This window comes from Trichomycterus rosablanca, chromosome 25, assembly GCF_030014385.1.
Source record: "Trichomycterus rosablanca isolate fTriRos1 chromosome 25, fTriRos1.hap1, whole genome shotgun sequence".
Lineage (NCBI taxonomy): Eukaryota > Metazoa > Chordata > Actinopteri > Siluriformes > Trichomycteridae > Trichomycterus > Trichomycterus rosablanca.
The window spans coordinates 15,796,480-15,809,134 of record NC_086012.1 but is presented as its reverse complement, the minus strand read 5'-3'; the positions used below and the strand labels follow the sequence as shown (position 1 = coordinate 15,809,134).

The window sequence follows — 12,655 nt, the reverse complement described above, 5'->3', positions numbered from 1 at the left end:
TGCAGGCGGAATAAGAAGAGGAAGATGTGCTGTCCCACTGACCTGCAGCGCTCATATCCCTCCGCATTCCTGCACTCTGAACTATAAACATCCTCATTTCAAAGAGCCGCTCAGGAAGTTTTAAAAAAGACTTTAAATCCTCCTACAATAGCGCGTTTTCCTCCGAACCTTCATATTTGGTGTGTGTGTACATTTCGTTTGCATTTAGGCAGCTGATAGTGGGATTCTGAAAGTGAAAGTGGGTCTTTGATCGTTTCGTTGTTTTCTATCGTCGCTTTCACGATTATCCTGATAATTAAGGGAGGTTTATTATAGCAGCATATTGTTCAGATATTTTATTTTGTTAAAGCAAAAGTGTCACTGAACTGTCTTCAACATGTGTTTGTCTAGTTGCCAAAAAATAAGAGATAAAAATATTTGTGTTTATTGGATATTGATAGAGTAACATAATGTGTTTTAATAGAATGAATGAAGATTCCTCTCTTTATTCCAATAGCAGCAATATTTCTCTTTTTTTTGTTATATAAAAATTATTTTGTTTTCTACTACCACTACTACTACTACTACTACTACTACTACTAATAATAATAATAATAATAATAATAATAATAATAATAATAATAATAATCTTAGAATTGTAACTGTAAACTGGATAAATAGGGGCCCAAGATAACCCACAATTTTTTAGGTCAATCAAGAGGGCAATGCATCATGAGCGTGGTCCAGAGAAGGTGATGACAGACAGAACAATGGTGTTGCACCTGCACAAGCTACAGAGCTTACTGATAAAAATCCTGCCATCTGCATGGGTGGCCAAACATCCATAACGTCCCCTTCCAAACTACATCCAATAATACCTGAAATACATTTTACGCACTTAACTTTAAAAGTTCGAATTGATTAATGGAATTTCTGACGTTTAGATAAGCTTCTAAAAACGAAGTGGCTTTGATGGATAGATAACTTTTTGTTCTTGGAACTACACAGAACACACACAGCACAACTGAGCGTCATTTTCTGTGCCACAAGAAACTGACAGGTCATTACATTTGTCCATCAGAAATAATATTGCTGATGGGAAATGCTTATTCAGTTAATAGTGGCTTGTTAAAACATAATTACGCACTGAATGATTTGTCTTTAGCATTATATTTACAGAATCACATTTGAAATGTGAAACAAAAGACAAAACGCACAGAAAGAAAACTTCCTTCGTTTTTTTTATATAAACAATAGTAATAACTCTTTAATGGTCTCACCAAGAAAATACTGTTAAAAATATTTCTTATTATTTCTTACTTTCTTGGAACTATACCAACAACAAACAACTGAGTCTCTACCGAACAGTTGATCACAAAAATGATTTTCATGGATGACTTTTCAGCTGCTATAGCTTCAAGTTGACATAAAGATTGGAAAGCCTTAACCAAATGGTTGAGCAGACCATTAAAGGGATAATAATAATAATAACCTTAAGTTGCAAACAACATAAAAATTTTTATTTCAAAAAGTATATACTTTCAAGGAAAACATCTACAAAAAGAAGTGTGGTTATTATCTGGTAAATGCACAGAAAAGCAGTAAAGTTTACTTATTTGTGTGGCCCTTTTAGCAAACTTCTTTAAGCAACCCATTGATCTTTTCAGTGCTGATTAGTAATTGTTTATTTAAGTCAATGCGCAATTCTTGCTAAAAGGGAAACTGACACCGTTAGTAAAAGAAAAAATGCCTGGTTCCAGATCACTCGGAGAGAGAGAAAGTGACGAAAGCGGAACAGGCGCATCGTCAGAGCAGGACGACGCAGACGAAAGCAGTTTGTGCGCTTTTAGAGGATAGAAGTGCGCGGTGGTGCAAGTGCGCGGTGCGCTTTGGAGTTTGCGGACGCGCAGTTTAGAGACACAAAACTTGAGAGGCACGGACGACGACACGTTCAGAACTTTTTCATGGAGCTAGAATAGTTCTGGGTGTAAAAAGGCATGCTAAGGAAGAAGAGATAGCTTAATTCCTAAATTACACGGTACGTTACCGGACAGACCAGTGGCTCGCGCGGCACGTGCCTTTTATCTAAGCCAACCTGTACCGGTTTGTGTTATGTGTTGATGTTTTGGTTTGTTTTTGTTATGTTCCAGCAGCGATGGCATCTTACCACGGCTTAGAGGATGACGCAGTGGCTCTGATGGTGCCCGACAGCAACGCAGTGAAGACCGAGGAGTTCGTCAAGGACGAGCCGGTTCGTACCGAGCCCAGTTTGGAGAAAACGGACTCATCCCAGAAACCGCCGTACTCGTACGTGGCGCTGATCGCCATGGCCATACGCGAGAGCTCCGAGAAGCGTCTGACCCTGTCCGGCATCTACCAGTACATCATCACCAAGTTCCCCTTTTACGAGAAAAACAAGAAGGGCTGGCAGAACAGCATCCGCCACAACCTGAGCCTCAACGAGTGTTTCATCAAAGTACCGCGGGAAGGCGGCGGCGAGCGTAAGGGTAACTACTGGACGCTGGACCCGGCCTGCGAGGACATGTTCGAAAAGGGAAATTACCGGCGCCGGCGGCGAATGAAGCGCCCGTTCAGGCCTCCGGTGGCCCACTTCCAGCCAGGAAAGTCTTTGTTCGGGGCAGACGGCTACGGTTACCTCTCGCCTCCCAAGTACATCCAGCCTAGCTTCATGAACAACGCGTGGTCGCTCGCTCAGCCTCCTCCGCCGCCGCCTCCGCCGCCCATGTCCTCCTACGCGTCGTGCCAAATGGCGAGCGCTGACGTGAGCGCCCTTAACGTCAAAGGCCTGTCGGCCTCGTCCTACAACCCGTACTCACGCATGCAGGCCATGGGCCTCCCGAGCGTCATGAACTCGTATAACGGAGTGAGCCATCACCACCAGCACCAGACGCAGCAGCTAAGCGCAGCGCCCCCCGCACACTCACCCGTACTCGGGAACAGCGCGACCGGCCTCCAGTTTGCGTGCGCCGCCCGCCAGCCAACCGACCTGTACTCGTACTGGGACCACGAACCCAAACACTCGGCCTTGCACTCTCGGATTGACATTTAAAACAGAAGAACCCCAGTATTGTGAACGTTTTGACGTTTTTTCCAGGCCGCCTGGAAGGTCACTTTTACATTTATTTCCCTGCTGTGAGAAATGGAGACAGGGTATAGCTTTTTAAAGATAGAAAAAAATTAAAACCCAGAGATAAATGAAATTATTTTTAAATGCTTAAAAACGTATTCAGTCTAGCTGGACGTAAATGGATCAAACACGAAACTTGGCTCTTTGTGTCCGAAAGTTTTCAATTTTTTACTAAAAGTAGGTTTTGTCAATATGCATAAATGTTATCTCATATAATTTCATTATTATTTTTCTAAAAGTATCATTTTCTTCTTAGTTCTCTGTGTCCATATTCATAAAACAAAGTATTAAAATATTCGTTAAAATTAAAAGTTGACCAAAAATCACAAGTCGGCAGCACGAAGTTTGTGTATAATTTAGACAAAAATGAAATATATTACACCTATATTAACACAATTGATGCCAATAAATAAATTGAAAGCACAGTTATGTTTATGTAACATTATTTGTGTTTAAACTTTGCACAAAATTAAGTTTTAAATTTTAGTTTTTAGGAGAGAATTACAGGGCTTTAAGAGAATTATGTGCTTATGTGTTTCAAAATTGTCATTCTGGACGCAAAAATGTACCACTAACATTTTACCATTTGCCATTTTTGTGTCTGAAGGCTGTCGTTTATTAAATCTCATGAGTTAAATTGGCATACGTAACTTTATATATATATATATATATATATATATATATATATATATATATATATATATATATATATATATATATATATATATATATATATATATAGTACAACATGTAGGGACAAAATGTATTACTGCCAAAAAAATTTAAAGACACCATTATAAGTAGGATGACATCGAATATGGTGATGATGAATGTTTAAGTAAAAAGATTGGCTAGTCGACCAAATTAAATCAAATTTGATTCGATTTCGTGACTGCTTACATAAGCTTCTATAACATTTATGCATATTAATTATATTCTATTTAAAAAGCCTTCAGACACAAAAAGACAAAATATCAGCTGCATGCTTGATAAACACTACAAATTTGGCTCTGTGTCCTAAAAAGCTATTTAATTTTCACTCTACTGACATTCCTAAAATATACCTGAAGAACTGAAGTATGGATGAACCTGTCTGGACTAAAATGTGTTGCCAGTAACTTACAGTTAAAAAAACTAAAACTAAAAATACATTTTCTGCGTCCATTTGTATTAATATGGTGACATCAATCCTCGGTGACATTTGACAAATGACCCAAAATGAGCTCCAAATGAGTGCTTATGTATATAATACGAGTTGCAGGATTTACAAATCATTGTTTTGTTTCGTTTTTCCTTGACTGCCTTAATATTACTATAATACTATAATATTATTAATATTCAGGCATGAAAGTAATAAAAGTCATCCACAGCTTTTATTTAATTAAAGTGCCTTTTCTAAATGTACCTCAAGGTTATAAGTTATATATGGTACTGTAGTTAAACTGTCTCTGCAGGTAAATCTGATGGTGTCAAAGTCACTAGAAATAACGAGTCTCATGAGTCACAGAAACAAAAATGTTCCACATCTGACTAAACTGCTCCAAAATTACATCGACATTTTAGGTTTTCTTTTAAGGTGACCTGAAGGACTATTAAGGCCAAAATTGATTTCACTAATACACAAAGACTTACGTATTGCAGCTTTAATGGACATTTGTTTTAACAAATCGACACTTTTGTAGCAACCTTTTTTGTAAATAACTCGTAAGAGATTAATCATTTGTTATAACATTTATGCATATAAAAGCTGGGCACAAACAGACTGGTCCACGTCTTTAACCATAAACACAGTAGATGTGAAATCAATCACTGTGTAAATGAACTCAAATCTGCTGTTAGATTTATACTGTTAAATGGACAGCTACGGTTTCTCTCCCAATAAACTTTATATTCTTTATTTTCTCTTCAGCTGAACTGTCTGTTTTTACTGTATTGAGAGCTGAAGCTTCATGTAGAAACAGCCCTCAGAACGCACATTCAGTCTTAAATACAAAAAAAGAAGAAAATCAGATTGTAATTACTGCCAACAGACTTTCTAAAGTGTTTCAAATGTGTAGATTTAACTTCGTTCAGTGTTTTAAATGCAAAGTTTATTGTTATTTCTAATGATTCCTGTGAGCCCGACAGTCCCAGTCTGTTGTTTACTCTTCCATTGTAGATTAGCCTGTTAGCTTACTGACACCTTAGCTTTATAGATCGTTGAAAATAATCGTTGTTATTAAAATACCAGACTTATGTTTGTTATGTTTTGATACTTTATTAAAATATTGATATTGTTGGGATCATGTTAAGCCGGCACTTATTTGAAATAAAAGTTCTTGGTCATATATTTCCCTGTAGATCGCTGTTGCTTGTGCAGTAATGTTTGCTAATTTTTAGCCGTTGTGTGTGTGGGTGTTTTATAACATATTTAAGAAAAAGATCTTTGGATAATAAATATATACATAAAATAGTTATTTCGTTTAAAAGGCTGTATATTTTGACAGTGAATTCTTCAGTGTATTCAAAGAGTGAACATTTAATGCAAAGTAGGCTAATTAGGAATGACAATGACAATAACAATAATAATGTATTTAAACTATAACATAAGTATTAAGTATATAGCTTTGTTAAAGTAAGTTTATTACAATAATTTAGCTTGCCTTTTTCTATTTTTTCTATTATTTGACTGTTGTAATATTAAGGACCTAATTTACATTAAACTGTTTACTAATTCTTTTTTCAGGACAGGAAATTCCAGCATTTTAATTTATCTTGATTTATCCAGTTTAACTTGGATTAGTTACCGGATTAGTTAACTTGGAACAGTTTAGCTTGCCCTTTAACAGCAAAATGAAAAGTAGATGCAATTTTAGGTCATTTAAGATTATTATTATTAAGGTTTAAAAGATCAGGTATACTGGTAATAAAAACACGAAATGCAGAAGAAAAAATGCAGAAGAAAAATCTGATTTTACAAACAAGACAAAATTCAGCATGTTTTTCATCATTACATAATTGGTGCATTGCTTCTTTTTTGTTTTAAATAAACCATGTCTATATGGGCTTGGACGCTGACAGCAGTAGCTTTAGCACAAATTCAAAAGAAAGTGATAGAACAAAGAAAATCGACACAGAAACAACCTGATAAACATCATTAATTCTTTCTGAATTTACATTTTTATTTCATGGTAATGTATTAACCGTGACATAATTAGTAAAATTTGAAAATGCAGAAACACAACAACAATGCAAAACGTCAAAAAGTACAAATACGGATTTTTATTTGAAATATCTAAGATATCCAAGTAACTAAGTAATAATAGTTATCTACACTATTATGTATCAACGAACTATGTGGTTTTTATAAATATATATGAATATTCAAATTATTGTACATGAGTTTTGATCTGTAAGGTTTATAAAACATTCACTAACCGAGAAGGAAGAAACTAAAATCGTTCTTTTGAGTTTAGGGAGAAAAATGTGACATGATTTAAATACCATTCAAGCATCACAGTAAACTTAGAATGACACTAACACCTTTTAACTCTTTACAGAACAGGATTAATCATATTCCACACAGGGTTTTTCCCTACCAAGTTCTGTTGAAATAACATCGGTCTGTAACCTGTCCAGCAGGAAAATCACCAAACTGTGCAGCCATCGGTTTAATTCGACATTTTTATATTGGGCTACAACAACAAATGCTACTACAGTTTTATTATTATTATTGTTATTATTATTATTATTATTATTATTATTTGAATGTAATATATTATGATTTAACTACATTTGTTTGAGGTTGTGCAGTAAAATCTTGCATGTTACAAAACTTTTTAGGTAATTTAATGTACTAACAAGAGCAAAATAAATGCTAATTATTTGAGTATGCATTGAGTATTAGACCCCTGAATAACTATTCTTCTTTTTTATATATATATTCTTATATATCTATTAATAAAATAAATAATATTGTAGTATCATTTTCGTTAGATTGTAGCCATCTGACCTCACGTATTATTATTTGTATTATTATTATTATCATTATCAGTTGTAGTAGTAGTATTATTATTGTTGTTGTTGCTATAATATAATAATAACAATAATAATAAAAATAATAATAGTAATAATAATAATAATAATAATGCAAATTACGCAGAAACATCATGCAATAAAAATGTACCTATACTTATATATTCTTATCACTTATATAATATTTTTATAACAATAACTACAGGCGGGAATAACCTTATTATTATTATTATCATTATTGTTATTATTATTATTATTATTATATTGTTGTTGGTAATGTTGTTTTTGTTATTATTATAGTATTACAATACTATAAGTATAGTATATATACTAATAACTATATAAATATAAACTATATAAGTATAGTATTGCATGGATATTATTATTATTATTATTATTATTATTATTATTGTGATTATTATTATTATTATTACAAAAAAGAAGAAGAATGTTAAAAAAGGTTCACAAACTAAATTACATGCTTAAAGACTTAAAATAGGCCACAACAAGTATATACTGTATAATGTAAGCTGTAATAAATGTTGTATATTTGCTCTATTCGTTTATGTTATTTTTAAAAAATAAACGCATTTTACTAGTATTAAATTTTGTAGTATTGACCTTTGGAGATTTTTAGTTCCTTTCTTTCAATCCTGGAATTGTAATAAAATTGAACTCTACACGTTTCACCCTGTTTCTATTGAACAGAAAGAATAAGGGTCATTAGTATTTACAGTACTATAAACACTGGTCTGAATGCAAGGGCCAGTCTGGTTAAGGTACAAGTCCGGGAATTGTTCAAAATCTGTAAAGACAAACGTAAAAAGTGCTTAAATAATATGTTGTGTTTTCCTAAAGCATGACAACTGCTTACACAAGAGCTGTGAAACTACATTCTTTAACCAAGTCAGAGTGGATTATCACTGCACGCTGATGAACATCAGCACAAACACTATTTTAAGTATTTAAAACATGCAGGTATTTAGTGTGAACTTTATATAATAACATATGTATTAGATGTATTGTGTATATCTTCTAAAAGTAAACATCACCTGCAGCAGTTCTTTCAGTTTTACCTATAGTTAAACATGGGTGATTCCTGTCAACAACTCCTGTATATCTAAACTCCAAAAAAGCACATACACTGAAAATGCAGTGTAATACTCTGGTTATGTTTTTCTCATAAATAAAATCCTAAAACACAGCTTTTTTTTGTATTTAAACATATCCCATCATAACTCTTCCCTTTTGAAAATCGATTGTTTTCGCTCATGCCACAATATATTTAATATAGTGTCAAGGTCCATAAATGAAAAAAAGGACAAAAATTGTGTTAAACTATTTCTTTAAAGAAATACCTATAATTTTGAAAATTATTGGCTGATATGACAGAAATCATGATGTAAATATGGCAAATAGCGGACGAGTAATTACTCCAGTAATAAACAACATCTACATTATAATATTGTTACCCCGACCTTTATTAGATTAAGGCTTTTATTAAAGATACTTCATACGAAATGTTATTTATTGAAAAGTGGCGCACTGGACACTGTCACCGCACAACAAGAAGGGCCTGGATTTGATTCCCGGCGAGAGTTTGCATGTTCTCCCTCTGTCCGCGTTGGTTTTCTCGATGTGTTCTGGTTTCCTTTCCCAAGAATAAAGACATGCAGTCAGGTTAATTGGAGCTACTAAAATTGCACCAGGTATGTGTGTGTGTGTGTGTGTGTGTGTGTGTGTGTGTGTGTGTGTGTGTGTGTGTGTGTGTGTGTCCTGTGATGAACTGACGACCTGTCCGAGGTGTTTCCTGCCTTTCATCCAGTGAATTAGACCCACCGGGACTTTGAATAGGACAAAACAGTGGTAGAACAGACAATAAATGAATTAATGTATTAACGAATAAACGAATCTATTTTTATTGTTTAATAATATAAAATAACTTGATTGTCTCCTGCAGTATTACCGCTGTCCACTGGGGGTGGCAGTCTGTGTCTCATCATAATATGGAACAAAACAAAGGCAGAAAACGACATAAATACAAAAATACAGAGAAATACTCAATTAAAATAAAAAAAAATGTAAGAAATGAACACTGACGAAATTAAAACCGTTGAACAGGATATATGTATGTATGTATGCAAATAATGTTTTCTTAATTATGTTTGTATTATAAATAAATTATTTGTTAAATAAATGGCTTTGACTATATTGTATGCTTGCATATTTCCTTTAATAAAATAGTTTTTGCGAATATTTTTGAAGCAACCAGTGATGCCTCTTGAGGGAAAGGTTTGGAGAGTCCCCCCATAACAGGTCAGTATTAATCTGAAACTGCTCCCTCTTTCTGAACAAATTTGTCTCCAGCAGGGTCTTTGGGGGTTTTGGAATCATCCTCACTCTCCTGTCCTTGGTTGGACTCCACTTTCTTTTAATCTTTACTTTCTTTTAATCCAATTCTTCTCAGCTGACTCTGATTAGGATGGGGTCGGGTGACTGGACAGGCTCCATTACACACACTGCTGCCTCCTTCATCTCCAAATTTCTTGCGCTACTTCGAGAGGTGTTTGCGGTCACTGCACATCAGTCGTTATAAAAAAGGTAAGGTGTTTCCAAACTACATCAGTAGTGTATATCTTACCTCAGCCAAATTCCTAGAATGGAATCCATATGTCTTAGGTTTTAAAGCTCTGAAGCTGTGAGATCTACAAACAATGTCAATGAGGGATTTCAGTTTAAAATGTTTTGTTCTTTTGAGAAAAAGCTCAATATTATGGCACCAGAGCTTTAAATGGCATTAATGAGTTTCTTATGGAGGAAATAAAAACTGACTAATCAGTAAAAGACATTATTATCGTAAACTTATTATGAACCTACACACTGTGACAGATTAAAGAAAAACAGTGGAATTAAGGACTATAATGAGTGCAGATGCTGTGGGGAGTATTTTGTTGGCATGGTTTGAGCCCACTTGTCCTACAAAGGTGGGGTTGCTAAAAATCAATACAGATAAATTCTGACTGGTCACATGACCAATTTAGGGGATAATCAAAGGCGAAAAAAATCCCAAACTGTCACCTTATGCTGCAAATAAATTTGTCCGGATGGTCAGATGTAATTCTAGACTCACTGACAGGCCTGACATGAATTAAACGTTTCTGATACATTGGTGATATTGTTCACAGTCAAGTCAGCTTTACTGTATCATGGGCTTAGAAGCTGCTACTTAAAAAAAATTGCTCCCCTTCTGCTGTTTGCTGCTGATAGCATTGACAAATGAAAATCAGAAGGATATTATTAGTTTATTTATACAGACACAGAGAAGCTGTGCTCAAGCTTAATCCATTATGAAAAATTGTGAGTACATGCCACAAAGTTAAATGGCATTATAGCGCTTTCTACAACAGCAGTTTCTGGATGTATATTTTCATTATTTCTTTTTTTTTCCTTCTTGTTTTTCTGGACAAAAAAGTTTGTGTGTCAATTATTCTGTCACAAAAAATAACAATAGCAGCATTCATTAAAATACCAAGACTGGCATTATATACAACTTGATGCCATGAAATGTACTGTCAGCCAGCACAATTTGCTTTGCACTAAAGGAAGGTGAATGTATACCAGATATACCACTGAGGGCACCAAAATGTTAATACTTAAAACACCAGTTTATTACCATTTTATTTTAGTGATGTTTCCAGTGTATAAAATAAACAACAATGACAATGTTAACACTGACAAAACATGCTGTAGTAACAATCCAGAAATCAAACATGAGACACTATTAACCAACATGAGTAAATATTCTCCTCACATTTAAACATACAGACCAAAACCGATGATGTGCCTTCAACTGATTAACATTTAATAATTTTAATTAATCGTGTTTAACTTAATGTATGGTTAATTTGTTCAATACAAATACCATGATTTAGAAAATCACAGACACATGGCATTAACACAGGAGAAAAGTGCAAATCTGAATGAAGAAGCACCTCTTTGACCCAGTCAAAACAAAAACGACAGTGTAGAAGACTCATACATCATTGTAAACAGTCCAAGTCCAGGATGTGCACACCCACCCAGCAGCGTCTCTGAGCTCTGAACCTATAAATGTTTTATTAATGTAAAAACTGCTATACAGCCACTAGAGGGAGATGTTGTCTCAATCATCCCACCGTGATGTTTAGTAGTTACAGCTGGTAGGTTTTGGTTTATTGAAATAAATTCAGGACCAAATGACATGGGATGGCAGGAGGACATGAGGGTGTTTGTATATTGTTGTGTATATTTGTATATTCATGAATATTTATATGTTATGGTAGTCTATATCATAAAATTAAAATAGTTACTCTTCTTAAAATAGCCAGCTATAATTCTATATTATTTTGCTTCAAATCTAGAGGTAATCTGTATGCTGTACTAGCATCATATATGCTTTACATTTAAGCAGGTCAACAAGGTCAAACCCTTTAAAGTGCAGCTAGTTTACAGTAGTCCCAGTTCAGTTTCCTAAATACAGTAAGTGGTTGGCACATACAGTGTATCACAAAAGTGAGTACACCCCTCACATTTCTGCAGATATTTAAGTATATCTTTTCATGGGACAACACTGACAAAATGACACTTTGACACAATGAAAAGTAGTCTGTGTGCAGCTTATGTAACAGTGTAAATTTATTCTTCCCTCAAAATAACTCAATATACAGCCATTAATGTCTAAACCACCGGCAACAAAAGTGAGTACACCCCTTAGTGAAAGTTCCTGAAGTGTCAATATTTTGTGTGGCCACCATTATTTCCCAAAACTGCCTTAACTCTCCTGGGCATGGAGTTTACCAGAGCTTCACAGGTTGCCACTGGAATGCTTTTCCACTCCTCCATGACGACATCACGGAGCTGGCGGATATTCGAGACTTTGCGCTCCTCCACCTTCCGCTTGAGGATGCCCCAAAGATGTTCTATTGGGTTTAGGTCTGGAGACATGCTTGGCCAGTCCATCACCTTTACCCTCAGCTTCTTCAATAAAGCAGTGGTCGTCTTAGAGGTGTGTTTGGGGTCATTATCATGCTGGAACACTGCCCTGCGACCCAGTTTCCGGAGGGAGGGGATCATGCTCTGCTTCAGTATTTCACAGTACATATTGGAGTTCATGTGTCCCTCAATGAAATGTAACTCCCCAACACCTGCTGCACTCATGCAGCCCCAGACCATGGCATTCCCACCACCATGCTTGACTGTAGGCATGACACACTTATCTTTGTACTCCTCACCTGATTGCCGCCACACATGCTTGAGACCATCTGAACCAAACAAATTAATCTTGGTCTCATCAGACCATAGGACATGGTTCCAGTAATCCATGTCCTTTGTTGACATGTCTTCAGCAAACTGTTTGCGGGCTTTCTTGTGTAGAGACTTCAGAAGAGGATTCCTTCTGGGGTGACAGCCATGCAGACCAATTTGATGTAGTGTGCGGCGTATGGTCTGAGCACTGACAGGCTGACCCCCCACCTT

General features: G+C 35.3%; 1 protein-coding gene across 1 annotated transcript; it reads left to right on the top strand.

Moving 5' to 3' along the window:
- The first annotated feature begins 2,134 nt into the window (after positions 1–2,134).
- On the top strand, positions 2,135–3,049 carry foxl2b (forkhead box L2b). The gene has a single exon (XM_062987478.1). It carries the CDS (start codon positions 2,135–2,137, stop codon positions 3,047–3,049), a length of 915 nt encoding a protein of 304 aa, XP_062843548.1.
- Positions 3,050–12,655: the final 9,606 nt, after the last annotated feature.

Excerpts from the sequence above, each read along its gene's own strand:
- foxl2b (XM_062987478.1), top strand. The coding sequence starts at position 2,135 with ATGGCATCTTACCACGGCTTAGAGGATGACGCAGTGGCTCTGATGGTG.